The 27,742-nt window shown below is 51.4% G+C and overlaps 1 protein-coding gene across 6 annotated transcripts in view; it reads right to left on the reverse strand.

The window, feature by feature from the left end:
* Positions 1-309: 309 nt before the first annotated feature.
* Positions 310-27,742, reverse strand: part of MACROH2A1 (macroH2A.1 histone) — an 80,619-nt gene continuing 53,186 nt past the window's right edge. For 2 of the 6 annotated variants that reach the window (XM_065874760.1, XM_065874761.1), the window contains exons 6-9: positions 20,188-20,287; positions 13,413-13,502; positions 10,629-10,803; positions 310-1,091 (exon numbers count right to left, since the gene is read on the reverse strand). In XM_065874760.1, the coding sequence (XP_065730832.1) occupies positions 926-1,091; positions 10,629-10,803; positions 13,413-13,502; positions 20,188-20,287 (531 nt within the window). In that variant the 3' untranslated portion in view covers positions 310-925. Of the gene's footprint in view, positions 1,092-10,628; positions 10,804-13,412; positions 13,503-18,333; positions 18,425-20,187; positions 20,288-27,742 lie in introns of all 6 variants that reach the window. The other 4 variants (XM_065874763.1, XM_065874762.1, XM_065874759.1 and 1 more) reach the window with 3 other exon arrangements.

The following is a 27,742-nucleotide window of genomic DNA, read 5'->3' on the forward strand; positions in this document are numbered from 1 at the left end:
AGGGGCTCTGGGTCCAGCCATGAGCCAGAGAGATCGTTGGGAGGGGGCAGATAGCAGGAGAGAGCTGGGCTAGAGATCTGGGCTGGAGTACCAGCCGCCCACTTGCCACCCACATGGCTTTTGGTACATCTGCTTCCTCATCCATGAAATGGGGATCAGGGCCTGAAGATGCTCTCCCCACCCCAGGGGGTGCAATGGCCACTGTGGCGCTTCCTGGAGGTGGGCTGCCCCACCCAAGGTGCCCCATCCTGTGACGAGAGAAACCGACTTAGGACTCAAGGGCACAATAACTTGGAACACACCAGTCGCAACAGTTTAACATTTTACTAAATCAATTCACACGGATTCCAAATTGCAAATATAATTAAGGACAACAGATTCTGTTCTGCCTTTTAACTCTTTCATTTTCAAATCCATCATTAAGACAAAAAGTAAACAAAAATTAAGTCTGCTGCAGATTCATGATTTTTCTTCTTGAGGGGAAAAAAAAGAACATTATAGTAAAAAGAATGCCACTGGGTGTACAATAAAGCACCACGACACATGGTTACAAAATGGGCTTCCTGGACTCGGCCCCACGTAGAAGACACTGCTCTCCCCGCTGCTCTGCGTCAAGCAGGATTTCATTAAAATAAAACTATAAAATCTCCTAGGTTACACTAAAGTCAGACACGGTCTGGAACACAGTGCTTAACAACAGTAATGTCAACTATCAGTGCTAACGTAAAAACATTTTAGAAGGTCAAAAACAATTAAACTGGAAACCAAAACCTTATTTTCCCTAGATGAGCAAAACTGAAAAAAATGAAAGGGTTCCCGCCTCCCACTAGAAGCGGAGGGAATCTTTTTTTTTTTTTTTTTTCCTTTTCTTTCTTTCAAATTGGAGGCGGGGGCACGGTGCGGGCTGGTTCTGCAGTTCCTCAGCCTAGTTGGCGTCCAGCTTGGCCATTTCCTGCACGTAGATGCCTATACTCTCGCTGTCAAAAAGCACAAAATACACCGTTTTGATGGAAGAGGACATTGTTGACACGAAGTAACTGGAGATGGCCTTCAGGATCAGCTGAGCTGCCGTCTGCTTCGGAAAACCGTTCCTGCAAGAGAGAGAACGACGGCTCAGCAACTAGGGGGCCATGGCGGCCACAGGACCCCCCTCCCTGGCCACATCCTCCCTCCGCGAGCCCCTCGAGGCCCTCTGTGCTGCAGTGGCCTCGTGTTGGGTCAGGGTCCACAAGTGGTACTCGACCTCTGGCCGCCTGTACACAGGCGTGAGACAGCCCAGTGCCACCAGACAGGGGAAGAATGAGTAGACAGAGAACTATGGCCCGCAGGAGAATGTGCTGTGCTCTGAGAGGCAGCATGCCAGCAAGGCGACAGAATCTGTGTTTCGCGGCGTGTGGGCTGAGTGTAGTCTCCCGCAGGCAGTGTGAGCGCCCACGGTTCTTTTCCCAACATCACCGGGACCAGCATGGGCCTTGAGACACAGCCCAGGCTCCCAAAGGCCCCCCGGGGGTCTCAGCCTCAGGGACGGCTGGAGGCTGGAGCTTCTCCAGGAAGCACGAGCCCCCATTCACGCAAGTAGAGGGTCACATCCTTCACACTGGCCTTCAGATTTCATGGGCGGCAGGAATCCACCTCCCGGCACACACCAGCTTGGACACCCCATAGGCCCAGGCCTTGGGGAGCTGCGTGCAGGTCGTTACCCTGGGACAAGTAGGCTCTTCATCTCAAGGGACAGCATCCCAGTCTCCAAGCCAAACTGGTGTGAAGTCCCATACAATTCCATTTAAAGTAAACGTCACGTGGCAATTCTGGAGGCAGGGGCTCAGAGCTCAGGCGAGAATGTGAAAGCAGGACTAGGAGGACGGGCGCTCCTCGCTCTGTGTGTGCTGGGGCTGTTCCTGGTCAACGCTGCAGGTGCAGGAGGACCCAGGAGGACCACGGCAGCAATGTGTCAACTTGCCTAGTCTGGGGGAAATAACGTGGACTTTGGAGCCAGTGGCCCTGGATTCAAATCCCTACTGACCCCGGTTTACAGTCCAGGATACTGAGGGTGAGAGTGAGGGGCTGGTCTCCATGGGGATTTCTTTGTTCCTAAGCAGATCGTCTTCAGTCTGCCCTGAGCCTGCGGGTCCAGTGGAGTCCGAAGTGCTGGGTCAACCTGCCAGTTTCGGCCGGGGCTTTCCTTCGGATGGGGTACCTGCTGCCAGGTGAGAGGTTTTCAAATGTGTCAGGTGCGGGATTTCTCCTAGGCTCACTCGCTAACTGCCATGAGTTGTGGACCACCTCAGCGGCTTCTTTTGGAGGGTCACACTTATTCTATTGTCAGCACTCAGGGCTTTTCAGAGCCTTTCAGGGCCAAGGAGAAAACCATTCTTGCGACTTTTTTTTTTTTTTTTTTGCGGTACGCGGGCCTCTCATTGTGGCCTCTCCTGTTGCAAAGCACAGGCTCCGGACGCGCAGGCTCGGCGGCCATGGCCCACGGGCCCAGCCGCTCCTCAGCATGTGGGATCCTCCCAGACCGGGGCACGAACCCGCGTCCCCCGCATCGGCAGGTGGACTCTCAACCACTGCGCCACCAGGGAAGCCCCCCTTGCGACTTGTTTTTGATCAAACAGGGCTTCACCCAGCTTGACAGTGGACCCCTAGCAACTCGTGGACGCTTTAGAAGCGAAGTTCCTTTTTAGAGGACCAGGGTGTCACCCCAGGCCCGTTCCCAGCCTGTGCAGAGGAGCCTGCGGGCAGTAGTAGGGTGTGACCTAGAGTTGGGGCCCATCATGTGCAGGTACCTCCCCTACCCCCAGGCACAAGGCACTCCTGCCTGGCAGCCAGCACACACGAGCCTGTGAACCAGACCAGGGTCAGAGTCTGAGAGAGAGCTGCAGGGGCGCTCCGGCCAGGCCAGGGCTGCTGGACAGGCGGCTTCCTCCTGAGGAGACCCTGGGGCTCCGACCACCAGCAGAGTTGGGGGGACCAAGAGGCGGGCTGGGATGGAGGGTGGTGGGAAGAGGGGCTGTGCTGGAAGTGGGGAGGGTGGGGACCCTGCGTGGCAGGTGATACCCCTCACACCCATCCCCACTTGGGGCCTTGCAGGCTCAGTCTGGGAAGAAGCTGTCCTCACAACACCTGGCTCGGCCGCCTTGACTATTTTCACAGGAGTCGAGGAGCACAAAGGCTACACTGTCCGGAACAAGACACACGCTGGAAAGCACTGGATGGAGTGAACCCGACCTTCTGCTTTGAGGGCCTCTCCGCAGTGAGTGTGTCGTGGGGCACCCAGCTCGCATCCTTATAGGGGCCGCCCTTCCTCCAAGCAACCCTACTCCTGAGGCAGGGGCCAGGCCAGCCATGGCGGAGCGCAGGCACAGGGTCACGCGAATGAGAGCCCATTTTAAACATCTCACAAGGAGCAAGTGTTTACTCTCCTGCTGTAAATACAGGAGCTGCCCTAAGGACTCATTTCGTTCCTGGTGAGGAAAGCCTGAGGCGGCGGCAGCCCCTGGGCAGACAGGCGGGAGTGGGCAGGGCTGCGAGGCTACGGCAGGACGGCGGGGCCCGGCCCGCCACTGGAAGCAGCCTGCGCTCAGGCCAGGGACTCTGAGGGCCGCTGCCCAGGCAGAGCTCGGCCTGTGGGCACGACCTGGCTAGGCGGGGGCTGAGAGAACTGCAAAGAGTTGCCTCTGCACTGGAAGCCCGAGACCACGCTCCACCAGCCCCAAGCTCCCCCACTAAGGGTGCCCTCCTGCACGTCGCAGGTGAGCTGGGCCGAGGTGAGGGCCTGTGGAACTTCCCTGAAGAGCAAGCTGTCTGTTGTGTGGCCTGATGGTCACAGCCCATCTCCTCTGGTGTTTGCCCAGCCTGAGCTGACCCTGGCCTGGGCTTCGTGAGCTGCCCTTATGCCACCCTGCGGCCGCTCTGCCCGAGCCAGGGGAGGTGTGGTGCGGTGCAGAGACGCAGGGTGTGGCCGCAGGGCCTCCCGTGGAGCACCCGCAGCAGGCTGGTCACGCCACCTATGCCCAGCGCTTTCTGACACAGACCTTCTCCCACAGCTTTCTATGCCTCTGCCTTGGACCCTTGAAAAGGGATGTGTGACTCTGACCGAAGGGACATCAGTTCCTGTTCCTCTACATCAACAGTTCTCAACATTAGCCTCTGTCAGGATTACGGAGGGCCGGCCGAGACGCAGGCTGCCAGGCTCCGCCCAGGAAATCAGATGAGGTGAGCCTGGCGACCATGCTTTGAGATCCACTGTTCTACACGCACTCAGGGTGGGCCCAAAGGTTAAGAACCTGCATTGGGAAGAAAGGTCGGGATCAAAGGTCACAGACCTGCAGCCCACGCCTGGATGCCCTACTGTTAAGGGAGCTTGGGCTGGTCTGGCCTTGTCCTTCAAGGTTGCTGTTGGCTGAACTGTGAATATGATTTGTTTCCAGGAAAACCTCTTGTTGACAAACCTATCCCTCTGTCTGAGGCACTCACAGCCTAAAGGAGAGACCCAGCCATGGGACTATGGCCCCTCTGGACCACGCAAGCCGCCAGGAAGGAATGGAAGAGGTGATGGCTTTCCTGACGTTTTCAGGTGGGTCCCAAAAATGTTTTCTAGTAGGCACAGTTACAAGTATTTGTAATGAAATGGAATGTGGAAGTGGATGCTTTCACAAGCGTGCTTTACATGCAGAGGCCCTGCACCCTCAAAACAGGGGCAGCTGTGGCACACGCAGTGGCCTGGAGCCACACGGGATTTGCGTCTGGGCCCTGTCTCTGTGCCTTGTTTCCCCACCTGGTGAAATGGGGTAGGTAATCAAGTATTTATTACCTGGGGAGGCTGTGTGTATCGAACAAAATACTGTACAGAGAGCCCTCAATCGACAGTGTCATCTCTAAAGTGGGTAGTCTCGAAGGGTCTTTCTAAAGGCCCACACAGTGGGAAATGGCCTTCCCCACCCGACCCCATGATAGCTGGGACTGGGTGACTGCTGCTATCTTTGCTGCTTCCCTGTGCTGACAAAGTCAGTGTCAGGGCCCCAGAGGGCTGCTGCCCGGGTCTGAGATGTCCAGTTCTCTTGGAGGGCCATGGGCATGCTGCGGTGTGGCAGGGGCTCCGTCGGGGTCCCCTGGTGTAGTACTGAGCAGCTTGAGGAGAGTGGCTTGCCTATGCATCTCACTCATCTTGTGGCTTCTCGGCTGGCTGGCTGGGTTCTTTTGTTGAATAACCACAGCCCTTCTGGCCAGGTCTTTGTGCCGTCCTCCCCATCTCAGGCTTACTGCTTCTGTGACGGTCACTCTGTTCTACTGCCGTACCGCGTCCGCCTTCTGGATGAGACCAGATGGCACCTCCTCAAGGCGCATTAGAGCAAGGGCAGATAAGGGCTTCTGCACTCCAGTCAGATTCCAGTTTCAATCTTAGCTGCCCTCGGGAGCAGGCGTTCACCTCCCTTGGCATTAGTTTTCTCCACTGGAAAATAGGTACTGCTCGACGATGGCAGTGACGACAGCGGTGGTGATGCAGAGGCTGCTCCCCGTGAGACGGGTGCCCCTCCTATTCCCATTCGGCTCCTGACCCTGCCAGCTGTGCTCACGCCAAATGTCTTAAGTTCCCCTGCGGCCAAGCGCTTCCCACCCCACATGGAGTTTATCTTAGACTTAGACCTTTTTTTTTTTTTTTTTTTTTTTTTGCTGTACGCGGGCCTCTCACTGCTGTGGCCTCTCCCGCCGCGGAGCACCGGCTCCGGACGCACAGGCTCAGCGGCCACGGCCCACGGGCCCAGCCGCTCCGCGGTATGCGGGATCCTCCCGGACCGGGGCACGAACCCGTGGTCCCTGCATCGGCAGGCAGGCTCCCAACCACTGCGCCACCAGGGAAGCCCGACTTAGACCTTTTTTATTGCCTTGACCTGACTAAGAAGGTGTCTGAGCTTCCCCCTGAAGTCGCTCCAGCTGTGTCTGCAACAGCCTTTCCCAAGTGTCTTAGACCTCAGTTTCCCTGGCTGTTGCAAGGGGACCCCATGGGCTACCTCCCACCTGGTGCCCTCCTGGATCACCTGCCCAGTGATGGCCGGGGGCTGTACACATTGGTTGCTTGTCCACTGTCCCATCTGATGGCAGAGACGTGAGTTCACAGGGCCACAACACAGAAGAGGATTTACTCCCTCCAGCTGTGCTGAGACCCTCCTCATCCCTGCTCTTGGTGAGCTCAGCCTCCAGGGCGGGACAGGGCAGATGCTAAGGACTCCAGGCCAGGGGCTGTGCTGAGCCGGCTGATCAGGGACCCAGAGATTGCTGTGAGGAGAGGCTGTGTCCTGGGGGTTGGAAAGCGTGGATGGATCTTCTGGAGGAGAAAGATTAGGAGCCTGACCCTGAAGGCTAAATAGGAATTAAAGCAGATTCTGGATGGACTCTGCTTTTTTTTTTTTTTTTTTTTGCTGGACCAGGCCACCTCTCTAATTGTCTTGGCTGTTTGGGAGATGGCTAGGGCAGGGCGCCTTGGCAGCCTGGGTGACGTGGGCAAAATGTCTGTCACCCCATGTGGACCCTCCTCTGCTGGGATTAGGTTTCCCACACACTGTGCTCCTAGGCGTTCCTGTGTTCTGTCTGTCTGGCTTTGAGTAACTGCCCAGCCAGAGACTACTCCATCCAGAGGTAAAGGGCAGGCTATCAAGGTCCTGAGCTGAGAGCAGTGGGTTATAAGAGGGTGAAGCTAAAATTCAGAAGGGGATGGTGATGGGCCCAATGCCTCCAAAGCTAGAGAGAGGCCAGGGCAGCACAACCCAACAGAGGCCTCTTACCTTCTCTCACTCCAGGGCTCACGTGTTTTGGGTTAATAAGTAATTCTCCCCAATTCAGTTTGTCTCTGTCCTTTATATTTGTCTTCTGAGGCCCACACCGAGGGGGTAGGGAGGCTGACAGCTCTGCCTGGGCAGGTCAGGGAATTCCAAGAGGTGTTTCCAAGGCTCTCTAGAATCCTCTCACACAGAGAGCGCAGAGGCAGTGGGGTGATCCTCTGGCAGGATGCTCGGAGGTGGGTCTGTTGACCAAAGGGGACAGGAGGCAGGGGTTCCATGTGCCTAATACCGAGAGCACTGAGGCCAAGGACCTCTGAGCAAATTCTGGCTCTACCAAGTACATGCCGTGTGACCTCTGGTGAGTGACTTGACCCCTCTAAGCTTCTGTGTCTTTGCCTTTGAGTGGAATTAATAGTGCTGCTCACTTTGTGGGGTTGTGAGATACTGCAGACGAAGGGGTTAGCACAGCGCGTGGGACTCAGTGAATACCCACAAGTGGTAGCTTCAAGAAAACAAACTGGCTTTCCTTTTAGGCTCATAAATCTAAGGAGAGTTTAATCAAAGCCCCAAACTAGCTATTCCCCAAGTACTGCCTCTCTGGAGAGGGGTCGTCCCCTAATGTCAAACAGAGCGGAGGGAGTGGGGTATCCATCAATACTGTGACCAGGATGCCCAAGGACAGGAGGTCCGGATGCCAGAGGTGGTTTCCCGAGGCCAGGGTTACACCCCGGGTCTCATTTGCCTCCAGTGGGCTTTAAGATTGGCCCCCAGTCTTGGGGGCCGATGGGCTGGAGGAAGGGAGTTGTAGGGCTGTGGTCATCGTCCACATGCCCAAGATGCCGGGCCTCAGCTGAGAGAAAGTGATCCCACAGCTCTTTACCAACAAACATGTTTTGCATTTATATTGTTTTAATTCCAACATGACTTTTATGCCAGAGACACTGGATGCCACAAACAAGCTGTTTTATTTCCCCTCCTAAACCCCACTGTGATTTACTGGCCGGCTCTGGTATAATCCCAGTCTTTGCTCATGAAAGAGAGGGCAGCTGTTTACACGGCTCTGTGGGGCAAGGTCTGCCCGACAGATGTGGGGCTGGGTGGCTATGCACATGTGCTTGACTTTGGCATTCCGCCCTCTTAAAAGCTTTCAACTGATTATTTTTTAAAACTTTTTACTCCGTGAAAAATGTAAATAAGTTTGTAATAACAGATGCTCTTTTATGGGCATGACTTTTACGCTTCAATTAAAATTTTCCCACTAGTCATATGAAAGAGCATGAAATTATTACCTCCAATAAAGGCTCCTATTGCTTCTCTCCTCGGAAGCACCTCTCATCAGAATAGATCAAAGTGCATCCGAAACACTAATTAACTGAGCCTCAGAACCGTGTGTGAGGAAGGGCAGTCCCTTAGCCTCACTAGCTGATAAGGCAGGCCAGGGACAGAGAGGGTGATTCATTTACCAAAGGTCACACAGCAGCGCAATGCTGAAGAATAGAACTTCCATGGGAGGTGGGGGGCTGGGAAGGTGGGAGAAGCAGGAAGTTAGCTAATTATGCTCAGATCCAAAAGCACTTTGTAAAAAAAAAAAAAAAAAAGGTCTTGAATTGACTCTGGGACTGAATCGGGCACCTATACACCTCTCCACAGTTCCTGGGAAAGTTTAACCTGCTGGGTGCTTGCTGACCAGCTTATGAAGGATGCTCGTCTTCGCCAGGTGCTCTTAGAGCCGACTGAAAAAGGCTGTTTGTTAGATGCTCTAGCTCTGTCAGCTTTGCTTTCAACAGGCATTTAAATGGTATTGACTTTTAAAATGATGCTCAACAGATGCTTTTGGCAGAAGCGAACAGAATGAAGATGTATGGTGACGGGAAACATAGATGGCAGTCCAGAACAACAATCGTGTCAGCTCTGGATGTCCCTGCAGAGCTCGGCACAGGGTGGAGTGAGTGTGGGAACGCGAGGCTGGGGGCCGTGTGCGTGTTCACCTGTCCTCTGCTCAGGGCCCCTCCCCCGACACCAGCTTCTTTGTGCTAGTAAGCCCCAGAGGAGAGCCCACTGTCAGTGCAGAGGACTGAGGGGCCCTCACACAAAGGAGCACCTGGTCTGGGAGGCCTCGGCTGCCTGGAACTGCAGGGCCAGGGCCAAGGCCAGGAGGGGAAGAGAGGGGAGGTGTGGCGCCCACAGCTCACCTCCAGGAGGGACTGCAGAGGAATGCTCCTTCTGTCCCAGATGGAGGCAGGCAGTGACAGAGGCTCCAGAGGAAGATCTTTTCCCACATCAGGTCCTCTGGTGGGTCCACCAGTCACGTGTGACTGCCCCGGCCCACAGGAAGCCCTGGGGCACAGTGCCTGTCTGCCTGTAAGCAAGGCCTTCTGGGTACAGCGACTAAGCTCTGCTTGAGCAGATATGACAGGAATTCCGCCCGGACTAGCTCTGTCCCTGGCGCTTGGGGTGTGGGACCCTCAGTGATGGCACTGTTCAGGGAAGCAGAATGACAAGGCCCGCCCAAGATAAAAACAGCAAAATCCACTCTCGGTCCTCCTCATGGGCTTGGAAGAGAAGTGCTTTGAGAAGAGCAGCTTCCTGTACACACACGGAATAGTGCTGAGGACTGTGACTCAGGCTCTCCCAGGAGGGCGATGCAGCCTGCGGTGTCACGGGACGTCAGCGTGCTGGGACCTGTGTTGCCACCGCACAGCCCGCCTTCCTCGGGAACTGGGAGGGACTGATGGCAGAGACCCTGGAAGGCTCCCGATCTGCATGGGAAGCCCCAGGGATGATACAGAGTCCGGGGCTGCGGCAGCTCTGAAGGCCAGTTTCCCTTTGCTTCCGTGCCCCATCCAGATGGCGAGCCTTCCAGAGGCCTGCTGCTCAGACCCTTGGTAGGGAGGACCGTGGAGATGTGGCAGGCAGTGAGACACAGCCTCGGAGGCAGCCCTCATAGCTTCATCGTGGCAGAGAGTTCTCAAAGCATGCTCCCTTTGGAGAGCTCCTTTAATTTCCGAGCAGTCCTGAGAGGCTGCGTGGGGGGGCGGTCACATCTATTTTACAGAGTAGGGGGCTGGATTCAGACGGGGGGTTAATTTGCGTGCCATCACGCAGCTGGTTAGCCAGGCCCGAGCCCGAGCCCAGGGCTGCCCTGACAGGCAGGACCTGATGGGCTGTGTGCTGGCATCTGGGGGTGCACCACCCGGGAGCGGGGGTGGTTGGGGGTTGTGGCTGAATCCTGCCTGCCTCAGCAGCGGCTCAAGGACTACACCCCCTTCCAGTGCGGGCCCTCTGGGTTGTGTGTCTGTCTTAGGGGCAGTTGTGCTGCTCCCCACAGCCTCCGTGAGCCTCCCTGGGGAGATTTCAGGGCTGGGAGGTGGGGGAGGCCCAGCCCTATTTCACTCTCACGTATCTGCCCACTCAGATCCACCCCATCAGCAGGGCAGTGAGACACGGGGAGAGCAGGCAGGTTTTGGGGAGGTGGAGGATGCTGGGGTTCGGGGACAGAACTGTAACACAGCTATATGGGCTGGGTCTGGGAGGGGCTCTCCCACTCAGTATCCCTGCATTCACGCCTCCCCACCCACCTAAGGTCTTAGTGTCCTTCAAGGGTCACCTTCTGTGATGACATCTGCTGTCACGGCTCATGTCTGATTCTCTCCTCAGGCTTCCTGTCTCCCTACATCTCTTCAACTGTCCCTCACAATTACTTAATGTCTGTGTTCTTCCCGATTTCGAGCTTCCAGTCTCCTCAACAAAGGCAAGTGCTTGAAAGTAGCCTTAGCCGACCATGGGCACAGTCGGACCTCCCTGCAAGCATGGGCCACATACGCAGGGGGACAGGCCGTGGGCCCTTACCTGCCACTGCCGATGGATGGAAAGGCGATGGACTTCAGCTTCTTGTCATCCGCCAGGGCCAAGCAGTTCTTCACTGTCTTTTCCAGAAGTTCCTCACACTTGTCTGCACCCCAGACGGGACTGTTACAGTGGATCACAAACTTGGCGGGCAGGCCATGGCCTGCGCTGACAGCGGCTGGAGGGGACAAGACAGAAGCAGTGAGCTGGGTCCCCCTGCAAAGCACGCGTGCTAGGTGCCGAGCCCAGGCCGGCTCTCCAGCTCCAGCACGTCTGCCCGGGCCCCCCGACCACCTGGTCCAGGAGGGCTGCAGCTGCCTGCTGCCCGGTGATTCCCACGGAAGCTCGAGCCGGAAACTGCTTGTCCTGCAGTCTCCTCCCTCGGTGGCGGGGTGGGGTGGGGGGATGCCAAGCCAACCCCCACCCCTGGAAAGTTGGCGTTAGGACGCATGGCCACCAGGAACTTTAGCCAAGGTCACAGTAAACCCTCTCCCTACCCTCTCCCTACCCTCCCAGAAGGCCGAGCCATAACCATCTAACTTGACCAAATGTGTCAGAATGTTTGTAGCCTCCAATTAATTGCCTTTCGGGGTTCTCCAACCGCCCTTTCCTCAAGTGGATTCATGTGTATTTAATTATGATGTATCAATACCTATAAATCTCTGACACAGTTCGGAACAAACCTCCTGGGAAAGTAACCCAGATAGCATGTCTGCTGCCCTGTTCTTCTCCCTGACTAACCGATCCTGTTAGTTCTGACAGAATTAATTGGACAGTGCTTTTAGGATGGAACTATTTTCCTCTCCTAGAAGAGGAGCCTTTTTCCAACTACAGATCTCCATAGCAGACTTGCCTTTCCAGATTTGTTCTCATTCTCTGCCTCTTGTCAGATCTGAAGACACTGGTCTTGGGTCTGCTCCTACCAGGAAATATATAACAGGCCAGCCCATGTCTCCCAGAGCATGTTCCAGGATTCCTGTCCCAAAAGTTGCAATGTAAAGGTGGTGGTTCTGGAACCAACGGGTCTGGTGAGTGCTGCCTGGGAGACTTCTATGCAGGAGCACACTAACGTCTCCACCACTGCTCCAGTAAGACACCCAAACTTTTTTGACCAAGTGTTTTCTAAACCCACTTTGTGACGAACACCATCAGTGCTATCCAAGGGGTCTGGGCTGTTAACGGGTACCGTCTGTCGCTAGGAGAACCTGGAGAAGAGTGATTTATGGGAGGTGTCTCATGCTGCAGTAGCAACTGCTCTGATCCCAGAGTCACAAGTCTGATTTTGAGTCCTGGCTCTGCTTGCTGACTGGTTCAAGAACTGTGGGCTTGAGACTGGGGGGCTTAATTCACCTGCATGTCCACGTGAGAAGTAACTGCTAAACTATGCATTCAAAAGACAAGAAATGTGTTAGCAGTGATTATCTTTGGACAGCAGAACAGGGATATGTTCTATTATTTCCTTTATACTCAAAAACTATTTTAAAACATTTTCTAAAATAGATCTTAAAATCAAGAACGAAATGTGTTCTTGCTTTTGAAACAGGCAAACATACCTTCAGCTGTGCTAAGTCTAACGGGTTTGTACCAGCTGTGGCTCCGGTGTCACCAGACAAGTTTGGTGTGTGGCAGCATCAGGGCCACCTCTTATCACACCTCCTGCTGAGGGTCACCAAATGGGCTTTAACTGGAGTACCAACAGGAAGGACCCTGGGCTGGCACAGAGAGAGGTGCCAGTAAGGGGCTGAGGAAAGGCCAGGAGCCCCTGGCTGGGTAGTTGATGCTGTGTGTGTCCTCCCTGTTCAGTGTGGGCGGTTCCAGCGGGGAACTGCCTGGAAGAGCTCAGTAACTGTGCCCCCACCAACTCTCTGCAATGCCATGCCCTTTGCAGGCAAAACAGAACTGGCAGAGCGGAGGTCAAAGGCAATGCCACCCTCTTATCCCCGCCAGGACCCATGACTAGCCCGGGATGGGAGTTTGTGCGTTAGTCACTGGGCAAAGAGAGGTAAGGCCTGGGGTACCCTCAGAGAAGGTTGTGTGGCTGTCACATAGTAACTGTTGATGCCCATATTAAGATTCGTTTTAAAAAACGAACAGGATTGGAAAGACAGACTTGGGAACCATCTAGTAAGAAGAGAAAACTGGAGCCCAAAGGGGAGGAAGGGAGTGGCCTGTCCTCACATAGCTGGTGGGGTGAGCCAGCCTCACCCACTGTTCAGACTCCCAGGTGCTCGGGAAACCCTGTGTCCACCTAAAATCCCCAAATCCAGGCTGGCATCAGTAAGAAGTGCCCTGCCTCTAGTTCTTAGCAGTAAATTCTCCTCACATCACATTCCAAGTCATCTTCTTACACCCCTCTTATCAGGAAAGGTGTAATTGGCAAACGAGAGATATATATTTACATTTCTCGCATGAAAAACACAGATGGCTGAATGAAAGTGATTCATTTGCATCTCTCATCAGCAATTTTGCAGATGGCTCAGTATCCCTATCTATACTTCTCAGCTCTTAGATTTGCCGAACTTGGCTTCTGTAACTGCTTAAAATTTGAGGGCTAGACATCAAACACTTAGAAGCTATTTTAAGTAATGAAGAAAAAACTTGGAAAGGCAATTTCCACAACCCTTAAGTTCCCCTGACAATTTGTATGTGATAAAAGTCTAACAGGCTTTCTTCTGCCTCCGTCTCGGAGACAGCCATGCACCTCTGAATTCTAAGCCGTCCTGTAAAATCATTTCCCTAAGGCAGCATGCACCACGCCCAGATCAGCACAGTGCCTCCCCACCTCACCTCCAGCTACTTCCAAGGGCCCGTTCTTTTTCCGGAGTTCCAGAACAGCTTCCACAAACTCCTTGCCACCCTTCTTCTCCAGCGTGTTTCCTAGACAAGGACAGGGCGAGGTCAGATGGCCATCCTTGAGTCTCAGGGCACACACAGACACTTAGCATGTCAGGTGATTACATACTAAAAATGATCTGACTGGCTAAATGTCCAGACAGCTGCAAGACAGGAACAAAGCCCTGGCTGAGTCAGAAAAGTGACGTTTCGAAGAGATTCACCATCGGCCAGTTACCACTCTGCACTGCCGGTCACCGAGCTATCTTTGCTGCCTCTTATCTGGGGGTGACTCGGGGTGATCCTGGACACGCCAGAGATGCGAGGGAGATGGGAGACGCCTGTTCTCTGCAAGCACGCCTGTCCTGCATGCTTTCCATCAGCGTGAGAAAGCAGATGGTGCCGGCTTCCAAGGCTGATGCCTCCCCCTGGATTTTCTTCCCTGTCTCTGGGGAGAAGCCCCAAATAAGGAGGTTTTAGAAGAAGCACGCCGCGCTTCCATCAGCAGCTAGCTCTCCTCTTGGCAGCAGGACCGGGAGAGAGCATGCAGACTTGGCCACCTCGGGGCCAGCACTGTTACCATGCTTAGTTCCTATTTTGCAGCTCTGGTGTCATGTGTGAATACAAAAAAAAAAAAAAAAAAAAAAAAAAAGGCTTCAGACAGTATTTCCTTAATCACACAAATGATTCAGAATCGTTTTAGGTAAAGGAGAGCAACACCAGAAACAGAGCTTAAAGATGAACTTGTACACTTAAAGAAGGATGACTAACTGTTCAGGACCAGATTTAAAAAAAAAAAAAAAATCAAATGGAGGCAGGGAGCAACTCTTCTTGAATCAGGGTACTTGGTAAGTAATCAACTCTTGCTATGAAAGCCAAGTTTCCAAATAAGATTACCAACACCTATAAGGTCTGTGGGTTAAACGTCTCACATGGGACAGCAAGCAGCAGTCAAAATCGTCCTTTTAAGTTTGGCCAGAATGGGGTCTTAGTCTTCCATAAGCTCTGCTTCCTCAGTTGTGCACATTTTAAAGTACATTCCTCACAAGAGGATAAAATACTCCCCTTAAGATTCACCATTTGTCTTGGAAAATTCAAGGTGCCCTTGGCACATTCTGGTATGGGTCAGTGAGGGTGCACTGGGATGCACCAGCCCAGATTCTCTTTGGATTCACCCTGGAATGACCAGGACTGATTATCTTAGAGAAACCTGCCTCATTTGCACGTTGTTCTGGTGGGGTGAACTAACCCCAGGAAGTGCCTAGAAGGAAAAGCAGACAGCCTGGGCACTGTTACAGGTAAGACGGCACAGGGCTAATGGCAGGCACTGCCTATAAGCCACCCCACTCTAGGAAGTCTGGGGGCCTGAATGAACGTGAGCAGCAGGCCACCACCCACAAGGAGCTCTCGGCTAAGAGATGGCCTGACTGTCAGACAGAGATTAACTTGGGATCCCTAAGGTGGGATCCAGCGTCCCTCCTCATTAGCCCAGACTGCCCACAAGCCTTCACCTGTCTTGGAAAGCAGTGAAGTAGGCTTTAAATGGCAGAGGTGTCCAGAGGGAAAACACATCCGCTTCAGAGGTTTTTACCGACAGTGATGGCAGCCTCTGCGTGTTTCTGACAAAGTTCAGCATCAGAGACAGTGGCCAAATGGGCTTAAGGGAGCAGGCTTGGGCCTCGTGGCTCAACTCCACCCACCAGGAAGTGGAGAGTTTGAGGGTACAACCCAGGTGAATGAGGCCCAATTACAGGTTCACCCGAAATATCCATGCAACCGAGAAAAATGAATCCAAAGTCTGAATCTGCTGGATCCCAAATGCTGCTGCCCAGCTGTACCCGGTCTGGCCTTCCCTCCTCACCCATCCTCCACCTTGAAGGATGGATACAAACATGCTCCAGGCAGGACTATTTCAGGTCCACATTCTCTATCCTATCTACTCTTTAGGAGAAATGGGAAATTTGGAAGGTAAAGTAAAATCAGTGTTGTATTAATACTACCAACTCCTTTCTGAAATAGAAAAATATTAAGAAAATGGGCTTATTTATAATTAAAGGTGTTTTATCTTAGGAAGAGTGTTTACTTTAAAATTTTTACTTATAATTAAATCTTGCTTTAATTAGAAGTGAAATTTGCACGTTAAATTACACTTAATGCATTTCCCAAACTTAAAAATTGAACCCTAGATTGCAGGCAATCAACCCGGTCAGGACTTGACTCCTACACACACATATGTATGCACATGTTCATGTAGACACACGTGTACTTTTTAACAAGAAACAGGCCCATTTCAACTGTATCGTCAACACTCTGAATGTAAGACTCTTGCTTTTTAGGCTTAACTTCAGGGTTAATCATAAGGCAATTGGCTTATTTGCCCCCAAGCATAAACATGTGTTACTCCCATGAGAGAACAAGAGCATTATTTCATGCTTAGAAAGCAGGCATAAGTATCAGTGTTCAAACCAGCCTAAGCGAAAATTTAGGCTTGGACAAACGTCAGGCTCAGCCTGTGGTCTATTTCACTGTTAGAAAGAACTTTCGATGGGTAAAAGTTAATCACTGGGGCTAAGCATTCCTGCACTCGCATTCCTTCTTCCAGCAGTCTCGGGACTCAGGAATTCACACCAAGTATGAGAAGTGGAGTGATTACATCCTCGCTTCCTCTTTTCCCCTCTCACACATCAAAGTGGGAACTGGAACCAATTGAGACCATGTGTGAATCTGGTTGATCACTGTTTTGGTATTGCAAGAGATCTGGGTTCAGTACTAGTTTGGAATGGTTCGCTGAGAAAAAGCACTGAGGTGGGCTTTGGAAGACCTGGGTTCTGGTCCTGGCACCGTCTTTCCTCCTTGGCCAGTCAGGTTGTCTGGACCTGCTGTGACAGTATCCACGAGTGATGTACGACGTAACCTTGGCCGAGCTCTCGGACCCGAGTTACTTACATGTCACCAAGGCTACTCATGCCTAACCTGTGCATATGAATGGGTTAAGGGCAAGCATGTCAGAGAGAAAAGCATAGCACTGTCATTATTCCAAGGAGACCGGTTCCACTCGTGGTTTAGGAAGGACTGGGCTCTTCTGGGGGCGGGGGGGCGGGGGACAGCTGGCTCTGCACGTTACCCCGTCTGGCCCCCCGCCAGCCTCAAAGCCTCCAGCTCCACCTCCTGGTGTGGCTAATCCTGAGGAAAACACTTTCACAGCCGCAGCAGGCTGGCCCCTTCTTCCTCTCCCTGAGCCTGGGCGAGATTCTTCTGCCCAGCAGGTTTCACAATTGCCATTTCACCCGAAGTTCTGGATGGCAGGATGAACCTAGGCCTTAGTCACTCCTGGCTGAAAGATAAGCCCTCAGCTGTTCGTTTATTTAGTTTCCTCCAAATAAGTACTTCCCTCCCATCAAGTTTTCACTTGGTTAAGAAAGGAAGTATCTTTCTCTTAAGCTGCCTGACTTAGGAGCTCTTAAACTCCTCCAAAATCTTGGGAAAGGGGAGTTTATTTTAATTGCCTACAGCCTGATTTCATTTGGGCCTGGCAGGCTTGGCGAATCCTGACTTTCCATCCAGTTTGTCTTTCTATCCTTGTCCAAAATCCAAAATGCCCAGGAGAGCAATTAGCCCAAATCAAAGTGGCTGGGGCAGACTGTGAACAGCAGGCTTTGTGAGTGACACTGAACAGAGCCGGACAGCTACAGATTGCTAAGCTGTTGCACTTCCAGTGTCTGGGACACTCACGTGAGTCTCAACAGCGTCATCCCTTCAAGATGACTTCACTTTTGCCCTTACTAGAAATGTATCCATTCTCTTTGGAAGTTGGTGTTTGAATCTATACTCAGAATGCTGCTCTCAGCACCAGCACACCGACTGTAAAAATCATATACGCACCTGAGAGCAAGACCTTTGCAATAAGCACCTATCACGAACCAGGCAATGAGGCAGGGTGCTTTGGTTACATGACTTAACATAATTCTCTTCATCACCGTTATTTTACAGATAGGGAAAACCAAGGCATTGAGGAGTTACGTGACTTGCCCAGGCCCCATAGCCAGTAAATGGTACGGTTAGGATTCAGGATCCTTCTACCCAGCTCCAAACCTGTACTTTTTTGCCATCACACCGGGATGCCTCCTCATTATAAAGGCCCCTCAACACATTCTTAAAGCAGGGCACTATCTACGTTCGTGCAGTGGGTCTGCAGTCATAGTACTTGGCACGCCACACGCTCTCTCCGCCTCACCCCACCCTCAGCTACTCAGTGCCAGAAGCCAGCTGACCATGTGTGTCAGCTGCCGAGGAGAGGAAGGAGCTTTCTGGGTCTAGGAGAGTGTTTCTCAAGAGTGATCTAGGAACAGCACATCAGAATGAGGTGGCTTCATACACGTAAGGCCTGAGAACCCCTGAGTGTGGGAGTGTTCTAAAATTCCCCCCACGTGCGTCTAAGGCTTGAAGGCCATCTCAGGAATGAGTGTGCTTCTGACACAGACCCATGCATAGGCATTCCTGTGTGTCTGGTCCACGGGGGGGCACAGAGGTGGTCCTGGATGCCACTGAGCCGATCTGTCTGCATCCCGCTTGCAGCTCAAATCACGTGTGAACCCAGTCTCCCACAAAGCGGTGCCTCAGGAAGCAGTGAAGAAATGTTGCTGAACCAGTTTCCAAACCAGAAGTGTGCCCATGTGTGAGCTGCAGGATGCAACCTGGCGGACAGTTAGCTGTAGTTCTCGCATTCACAACCCGGGGACAGGAGACCTGGGGAAGGTCAGGACAGCTGGAAGTGTGAAATGAATGCAGCCCTGCATAGCTGTCAAAGGATCAAGCTGTCTGCGGCGGCTGACTGACCATGCACACACACGCTCGGCAGCACCCAGCTAGGCATTACCTACTTCACCACCGGTGTAGAAGTCAGTGTTTGTCGGGTGAACGACAGCATCACTGTCGATCGAGGCAATGTCAGCCTGTACAACTTGCAACTATAACAGGTAAACAGATGTATATCAACTGTGTTGGACCGAGACCCACGCACAGGCACATTTACTAAGGCCCCAATGGCAGGGCTGGCCTACCTGGTCGATTCCAACATATGAGCCAAAAGGGCAATCAGTCCACGAAGTGTGCGCACATGTGGATGGGGGTGAGGAGAGGAGGAGGAGGAATATCAAATGTGACATGTTTAAATTAAACATTTGAATGACAAGTCCAAAAAAAGAGAAACAGACACATGAGATCATTTCCAAAGGTTAAAAGAAATAACAAAACAACGAATGCCCCACTTCACTTCGCAAAAGCCTGTGAGACTGGCACCCCACTGAGAAGGCTACTAAAACATGGCATCTGTTTTTTAAAAAACGTGGACTATCAGGCGAACCAAAACAACAAGTTTCTCCATTTTATCGGCAGTAGTCATCTTTTAGGGTTTGATTTTTATTCCTGTGATGTTCATCATTTTGTCTACCTTCGAGGGACGTCTCTTGAAAACTGAGAAAACAGTATAGGTGTGTGCAGAGGAATGCCTTTATTTTTCCCCCTCGATGTGTAAAAGTATTTTTCCAGCCTACCTCTTATTCTGATCAACCTCATTTTTATGTATTTTACATATAAAATATACTATGGATAGACAGGATCCTAGTTTTTTCTAGCTTGTGGGGGTTTTTTTGTTTTTGTCTTTTTAAAGAAAGTATCTGCTTAAGGCTGTTAGAAAACAAGTTCAAGCAGGGCGTTTTTGAGTCCCAGTTCTCATGTCTTCAGCCCACTACTGTACCCAGTCTGTGTGGGTCGGGCCTGGGCTCTGGCATGAGCATCTCTCCCGGTAAGGAAATCTGCCATCTTACAAAGGTGGCCGAAGATGGGAACTAAAGATACACAAAACATACCTAAGTCAGCATCAGGCACAAGGCTGCCTTGGTGGGAACCTGCTAGCCTGTTGCCCCTGCAAGGCTCACAGCTAAGGAAACAGGAGCCTTCACTGTGCCCTAAGCTGACAGTTCTTCTCTGTAAAGGTGAGGCCACAGAGTGGGACACCTGATGGGTAGCCCTCAGCTTGCCCTGAACCGTCCACCCTCCTGTGCAGGGAGATGCCATGGCTCTGGGGCAGTTTTCCTCTGGAAGAACTCACTCAGAAAGAGATATTGCCCTTCTTTTTAATATCATACACGAGCCAAGTAATTCATGAAGGTGGCACTCAGTCATATACTGTTTTCAGTTGTAGAAGAAGTCGAAGTGACAGTAGGTGGTAAATTTGGGGGAAATCAATTTGCTGGTGGATTAAAGACAACTTAATAGTATACTGATGCAGCTTAATTGTCTCCCTTCTCAAGTGTTTTCATGCTTTGTCATTTCTAATTAAGGCTTAAATGGAGAAACTATCATTTTGTAGTTACCTGAGATTTTTCAGTTCTTAAAAAAACAAAAAAAAAAAACCAAAAATAACACAGTTTTAAAAAATCCCACCCGAGTAACCAGCAGTCAGTGTGATCATTATGGAAGAGAATTTAGATGGCAATATATTTATAATCAAGGAGAAAGCAGCCAATCGGGCTTAATAAGACATAATCAGATCACTTCCATTTGGAACGGCTTGAAGTAAGTAGACATTCAATGTCTACCCTCAAACATTAATCTTGCTTTTGGGAATTTGGTTTGACCATCTGAAGTTTGAGAAGATGAAGAGCCAAAATTCTGGGTTCCATAACTTTTCAACTGACAGCTGATGGTGCCAAACCCCATCCCCAATTACCTAGGTCATCTTTAAGGTCAATGTCAGCATTGGTAGGATTGATTATGGCCTCCACCTCAAAGCCGGCTAAATTACTGATTTCACTGTGAATAAGGTTCAGCTGAAAAGAAAAGCATGAGGTGGGAAATAACAGGACAGCTGGGAAGTCACAGAGACGTGAGCCTTGGGATACAGATGAAGGGCAGTGGACACTCCAGGTGCACTGGGCACAAAGGGGAAGAGGGAGTCACTGGCTAAACTGAATCCACGTCAAAGGAAAGACTCAAATGCCACTCAGGATGCTAAAAAGAAGCAAGCTAGGCTGAGGGTCCGGAACGTGTTTGCCTGGTGATGCCTGGGGCCAAAGGGAGGCATAGCCATATCAGGCTGGTGGATCCACTTCCCTTGAAAAGAACTTGTGATCTGGGGGCCCAAGTACAGCAGCTCTCAGGACCCAGAGTCAAGTACTCATTGCTGGGGTAGGGTGGGGTGGTATATGTGACCGTCCCCTTCTTTGAGCACTGGGATGGTGCGGAAGTCCTAGCTGGTTTGGGCAAACCCCTCGTAGCTCTACCATTCTCTTCCAAGTGGTCATGGGTCTTTGAGGCTGTCCCCATCACCGTGACTACTAGCTGGCTGGCTCCTGTGCCCTGCTCAGGGGTGGTGAGAAGCAAGAATGGCCTGTTATTTAGTAACATCTAATTTTACGTGCCTGTTAGTCATGTAATACTGAAGTTCTAGCCAAACCCAGGAAGAGACACAGCAGTTCTCCAGCAAGATAGTGTGTCTTTTAAACTGTTCACGTTGTTGGTGAGGCTACTCTGAGGCCCAAGGGGTAGAGCATTTTCTTTGAGTGAGTTTTATGAGTACCCTACCACCTGAGTCTTTGTAAAGAACCGCTGAATGTCCTCCCTCCCCACTGTTACTCTGGTGCCATGGCAACCCTCAGTTTGAGAGGAATCCTAAGTCCTAGACTGGCTGTCAGAGGGCAGGGGGAATTAGCTGGCCCAGGATCCCCTTCCTGTTCTTAGGTCCAAGCGCCTGCAGCTCAGCACTCACACTCTCTCAGGGAAGATGGCTATTCTTCAGTGACAGACATTCCTCCCAGATGCAGCAGAGAGCAATGCCCAGAGGAGCGGATGACCAAGACCAACTGCAGTCCCGGCTTGGGGAGCTGACCGCACCCTCAGGGCCCAGCAGGGCAGGCGCTTAGTCCAGGCGCTCACTCCCAGGAGAGGGCCGTGTGCAGACACTCACACGGGAGTGTGGGGCTACCGGATGGACATCTGGGCTGCTTGACATGGGAAGCACTTGGCAACTGAGCTCCAAGTCCCTGAATTTCTGGGGCCAAACATTTTGTTGAAAACAAAACCAAACAAAAAACCTGACGTGCTATAAGCAGTAGAAATATAAACCCACATTTCTGATTCCCAGATGCAATCAGCAGATTCTCAAAAAAGGGACCTGCTTCGACTGAAAGTTGTGGAAATGAATTCGGTCTTATGGCCGGGGGAAGGACTCTGGCTAGGCCCCGCCAGTGTGGTACGCCTCATTTTTAGTTAGGGCTCGAAGAGAGAAGAGGTACAAGCTCTCTCCACTTGGACTTTCTGGGGTGTGGTTCCCAGCACTGCAGGGTAATTAGGGGCCAGCCACTGGCATTCCTGAAGCTGAAGGAAGCCCACTGGGGTGCCCTCACACAGTGAAGCTCTCAGAGCACAGGTCCTGGTACCAGGACAGAGGCACAGAAGAGACAGCATCAGGGAGAGGGTGCTAATGGTGTTGGTTCAGGGGGAAGGGGTGTGGATGGGCACACAATGGGGGGCGGGGTCGGGGTCTCAGAGTAAGGCAAGTGAAGGTTTAGGGTTCAGGACAAGGGTGAAGGGTTTGATTATGGTATCATGTAAGTACTGCATATGACTTCAAGCAAATGCTGTTTATAAAAACTCAAATTAAGCCAGTACTCCCTGCTCCCCACCAAAAATAAAAACCTACACTGTGTGAAGCAGCAGGAGATCGTTCGGGGAGGAAGGGAAAGGAGAAAAAAGGGAAAAGAACACTTCACTTGGTGTTATGGATGACTACACTTTAAAGACATCTAGGAGATTCCTTTTCTGTTTGTTTAAAAACCATACATGTTTAAATCTTTAAACTTCATAATATTTTTTTCTAATTGTATACACACTTCTGGATTTGTATTCAGAAATGTCTCACCGGAAAATCAGCTCCTGCCATGGGCTCTGATTCAACTAGCCGGGGAGACCCTGGTAGACTGCCTCTGCCTCTGCCTGGGGAGCACCCCCCTGCTCTTTAGGGCTTTCTGGGGGAAAGTGCGGGGCTTTGTGGCCTTGCTGAAGCGAGGGAGCAGTTGCAAACAGAATTCCCAGCTGACTCAGGGCTTACCACCTTCCCTCTGAGCAGAAGCAGCCCCGCTCTTGGAAGCACTGAATCCTGCACATCAGGGAGCCACTGCCACCAGCAATGGAGAAGCCCCAGCTAACCAAGTGCAGTTTCACTCTCACCCACATCATGCTCTGCTGGGTACCAGGCTCAGCAGAAGTCCTCAAGGTGAGGGGCTGAGCCACAAAACAGTATTGCCATTAAAAATGTACAATTATAGAGGACTATAAAGCATGTGCTTGGGGGAGGGGGGCGGTCTGTGTTTGTGTGTTTGGGAGAGGAATGGGGAGGGGAGAGGACAAATTGCTTCAGGCACTTTGGAAAGACAGATGGGCAATCATCTTGGCTTGGGCAGGCTGGCCCAGGGGGCAGAAGCCAGCAGTGATCTGATCATCTGGTCATGAAACAAGAACAGAAGCTCCCCTGGACAGGAGAAGGATAAGCAGAGGCCACGTATACACATGCCTGAAAAGGATCTCACTGTGCCGAGGACACACACCAACAGGCCTGGCAGGCCCAGGATAGATGCCCAGTCCTAGGAGGTCCCAGGCCCCGCTAAGCCCACCCAGGGTCAAATTCACCTGGGCCTCTTAGCCAAAGGGGCCCACAGCTGTCTGAAGCACATGGCAGAGCAGGGGTATTTGTGGGCTGGGAAATCAGATTTCTGGGCAACTGTGAAAATTCCCAAGTTTAGTCTGATTTTCTGGGAGGGAAGAGGGTCATTAATGATTTCAGAATATGAACAAGGTAACTACTTCCTTGTCTTAACATTGGGAAAGATGGAAAACTAAGTTTTAAACCACAGAATGGTGAATTTAAAGTATCTGTGAAGATTGCTGGCCACTGGAGAGAGTGCCAGTTATAGAGCAGAAGGGGGGGGTCCTACCTGGCTGCAGGGCTGGGGGAAGGGGACTGAGCTAAGTGTCCTTCAAGATCTCTTCCACCACGGGGACCTGATGATGCTCATGTCAGTGGGCTCTGCTGGAGCCAGCCTCTGATGTCTACAGTACCCAGTCTCCCCTCGAGGGGTTATGCCCAGTTAACCCTTGTTGTCTACTCCTGATGTGAACTCGTTAGGCTACAAGCTCCTTGAAGGCAGAGTGCAGGCTGCCTCCTGCCCAAGGGCCATCCAATACCTAAGACAGTGCTCGGGTTTCTGTAAGCCCACAAACAGAGCTGGAACTGAATGTCAAACATCCAGACACAACTTTAAGATGAAGTGAACAAACCGCTTTCCCGAAAGCAGAGCTAACGGAAAGGCCAGAGCTCAGGAACCGGGCCCTTGGCCTGGCTGGGAACTGAGGTGGCTCAGAGCTAACCTGGCTATCCTGGAAGGGAGGATGGCACCCACCACTGAGAGCAGGTCAGGAGGCAGCCTGCCCATGATAAGGAAGGAGCCGGTGGCTTGGGGCTACCGGATGGACATCTGGGCTGCCTTGACATGACCTCCTTGGCTATGGGAAATAGTACAATCCTTTTTTTTTTTTTTTTTACATATGTGATCAGAAATTCAATTTTAGGAAATAAACATGATTTTTAAAGATTATCTGAGTGACCTGTTAAGTCTAGCCTGTCACTGTCCAGACTAGCCTGTTCGTATCTCTCATTCCCTCACAATGGACAAGGAAGACTCCTTTCCCTGTGCCCACCACATAAAATGCAACGCTTTTCCTGTCCCCAGGGTCCACTTTAACTAAGGAGGATGGAGAGGTGAGGTCTTCCACAGAACTGTTTCCACTTCCTCATGGATCACCATGTGTTCCCTGTGACCTGCTCCAGGGCCCATTCCTGCCCTGGCCTCTGGGGTGGAGGGACTCCTTCCTCCGTGCTATGCTGCCAGCCTGCACGCATCTCCAGCCTGAATTCCCCCAGAGGCCTCAGGCCTGGAGGTGGCATCTGGTGGGTTTCAGGCTAGAATGTGCCACACAAAGACAAGGACCCCTGTGCGCACTGCTGGAGGCCCAGAAGCATGGCTTCATCAGCGTCCTTAACTGTCTCAGAAGCCAGTCGTCAGCCATAGGGTGGAAGAGGGTGGGGGGCCTTTCCTCCTCATTCCTGCTTCAAGAGCTCCCTCTCTTTACTGTTCCCCAGCCCCCGGGACTAGGGTGTCTGGATCTGAGGAAGAAAACCCATGGTACCTACCCCTGCCTCTAGCGGCCCACAGGGCTGTGGCTGCAATCCTGATAGTTGGGGAGGCACACGCACATGCCCTCCTGACACTGCTTTCCCAACTGCTTCTAATAATACTGACTCTTCCAAGGAAGCCTACGTCGCTTACTACCACTGACACAGATTTATAGAAATACACATTGGAAGTACTTTTTTTGGACATTAAGCTTTTTAAATCTTGAGAAGAAGCTGAGAATCTCCACTGAACCACAAAGCAAACACATTTAGTCGATTCAGATTCACAGCACTGTTTCCCTTTTGAAAACAATTCAACAATGTGTGTGAATACTGGGTAAAATCAGAGAGCAATGAGGGCGGTTACTCCTGAGACGTCAGTATGTGAGATACATTATCATCAACAACAATTGGATCCCAGGCTCCTAAGCCCTGGGCCAGCTTCTCCTGCAAGTAGCTTAGCAACTGTGCCTTTTAGGGCTGTAGCGAGCACAGTATCACCTTTCTGACCTCAGCTTGCTTTGCATTATTCCAGCATTGGTTTCACTGTCACAGGTGGAAAGTAAGACTCATAGAACACAGAGCACCATACAGTCACCATTGTAAAGTACCCTTTCTGTAACACTTCCTAAAACCCAAGTCAAAATTAATGTCTGTAATAATGACATTTTAAAATGTGCTTTGTGTAAAAATTCCTATGTGTCAGTTTGACCACTCTGGCCCCTTTTGCACTAAATGCCATGACTTTCACTCAACAGTAAAAACTATTTATAAAGGGCCAGAAAGTCCTGCTTCAAAATAACGCTCTCAACTATGAATACTTATTCCCTCTCATGCTGCAGGGCACAGGGTTCCAGAAAGTGTTGTTAGGACACTAGCTTCTAACAGGGTGCCCAGGCTGACTTGAGATGATGCTTTATTCTGTGACACCACTTTTGGGGAGACACAGTTTACCCTGCTAAAGGGCACCTGCAGGGCTGGATTTGGGGGTAGCTCATCCTGGATGTGTGTGTCCTGGGTCATTAAGCTGGAAGCAAAGGGCCGCCTTGTGGTAGTTTGGGGTTCTGTTCTCACCACTCACACCGGACTGTGTGATACGGGAAAGAAGGCAGGTGTACTTTCTGGCTCTGCACTCAGCCCCTTCTCTCACAGCTGACCATGTTACACTGGGCTCCAGTTCAACCAGTCCCTTCAGGCTCTCCCTCCAAAAGTCAAGATATCAAAAAGCCACATTAGTTTTGCTGTCAAGCCTCCATCTTCCATTTTCCTCTATTTCCTAAATAATATTAGATAACATGCCTGTAATATAGAGTATCAGTGCTTCTCTATAGCTTTTTGGACTCTCCCTCCCCGACCGTAAGTGGAGTATAGTCAGTATTAGCTGGATTTGCACTTTCTGGTACTCTCCTGCCTGTGGTGCCTGGTCCTGAGGCCTGAGACCAGGCTGTACCCAAAATGGAGGAGACGGCACTGCTTGGTTGCAGAGGAGCTAGCAATGTGTCTGCAGTCTTTGTTGCCTCCCTTCCCTTCCAGGGCTCGTATGCAGCAGACAAGGCCCTGATCCCAAGGCCAAGAAGGGCAAGAAGGGCATCTCCATTTGTACATGGACATTTGTATGGCTATTCTGGAAATCCAGCAAGGGGTTGTGAGGAGTTCTGACTTGATGCTGGCTTTGGGGTAACCAGCAGGAGAGAGCAAGAAGAACACAGGGAAGGGAGAGGCCAGGGTCAGGGCACGCGAGAGTGGGGTACGGGAAGGAGTGAGGGAGAGGGTGGACCCAGGCACTGAACTGTTCTACCTGCTTAACAGGTTTCCAAGTCCTGGCTCTAATCGCCAGCATTAGGGATCTGAAGCACACTGGAGCTAGTCCTAAATCGCAGAGCTTTTTTGCACTTTAGTTCAAACCAAAGCAATTTGGATGACAGGTCACATTAACTTTCCATATATTACCCAAAGGACAGGTTAAAGGGTGTGAAAGTAAACCCAGGTGGTTGCCTTCACTGCTGAGCTGAAATTTTATAAATAAAAAATATTTTAAACAAAAACTTTCAAAGCCCCAGACCTTAAGATGACAGATAGTGCTGCTTATTTTTTCCTTTGAAAAATGCATACAAAATACAGATAATGGTTATAAAATGTACACTGTAATGGTTATTTGCTGGAACACAGAGTCCACCACAGGAATTGCATCATGGGAGCCTGAGTGCAATTAGCGACAGGAAGAGGGAGGGGGAGAAGGAGCACTTGCAATGACGTGAGCAGGACTGTGTCACTGAGATGCCAAAGAAAACTGACAGTGAGGTTTTAAAAATGATGCAGCTTCAGAACCAAGTTGTTCACCACATGCAAACTAAATGCGATTTACATGGAAGCTCAAATCCATGCTTTTAATTTTTTTTAATGTAGGATAAAAAAAATTCAGAAAAGTAATTCCCACTCTCTCTCCACCCCCTTTTTTGGCGTTAACAGAGAAATATGAACTCTCATTCTCAGGTCTTAAAAGCCTTTGCATCATTTTTATTTTCAACAGAAGTGAATCATTTGTTACAAAACCATGGCGTCCTGGCAAATTTGCATCACTGGGGCAGCTGAAAACATATTGCCCACGGTTAAAACGAACAAACGATTGGCTTGAGGAGTCCTCAGGTGGCACAGTGTGTCTAGCAACAATCCCACCCCCTGGACCAAGGTTCCACCTTCCGTGCCCACCGGAACACCTGGACTGCCTGCTAGATCTTTCCCTTTCTAGGACCCAGTTTTGACTTCCAGCTGCTTTTCTGGGCAGGACTACAGGATGACCAGGTCATCCCATATACACAGCTCCTTCCACAGACTAAGCCCAGGGTGTCCCGACCCCCACAGGAGCTGCTGTCCCTCTTCCTTACCACCATCTCCTCTCCCCACCTGCCAGTCTCCCCTCAGCACCCTGTCCAGCCCTCCCTGAGTCCTCTCCTAAAGCCGCCCCAGGCCCCACTCTCTCCTCCAGCCCATGAGGCCAGGAGTGGTCCTCAGTCAGCCTTCCTGCTGGTGGAGGCACCCACCTGTCCCAGGGCCT

Source organism: Phocoena phocoena, chromosome 3 (genome assembly GCF_963924675.1).
Source record: "Phocoena phocoena chromosome 3, mPhoPho1.1, whole genome shotgun sequence".
NCBI classification, from domain to species: Eukaryota; Metazoa; Chordata; class Mammalia; order Artiodactyla; family Phocoenidae; genus Phocoena; species Phocoena phocoena.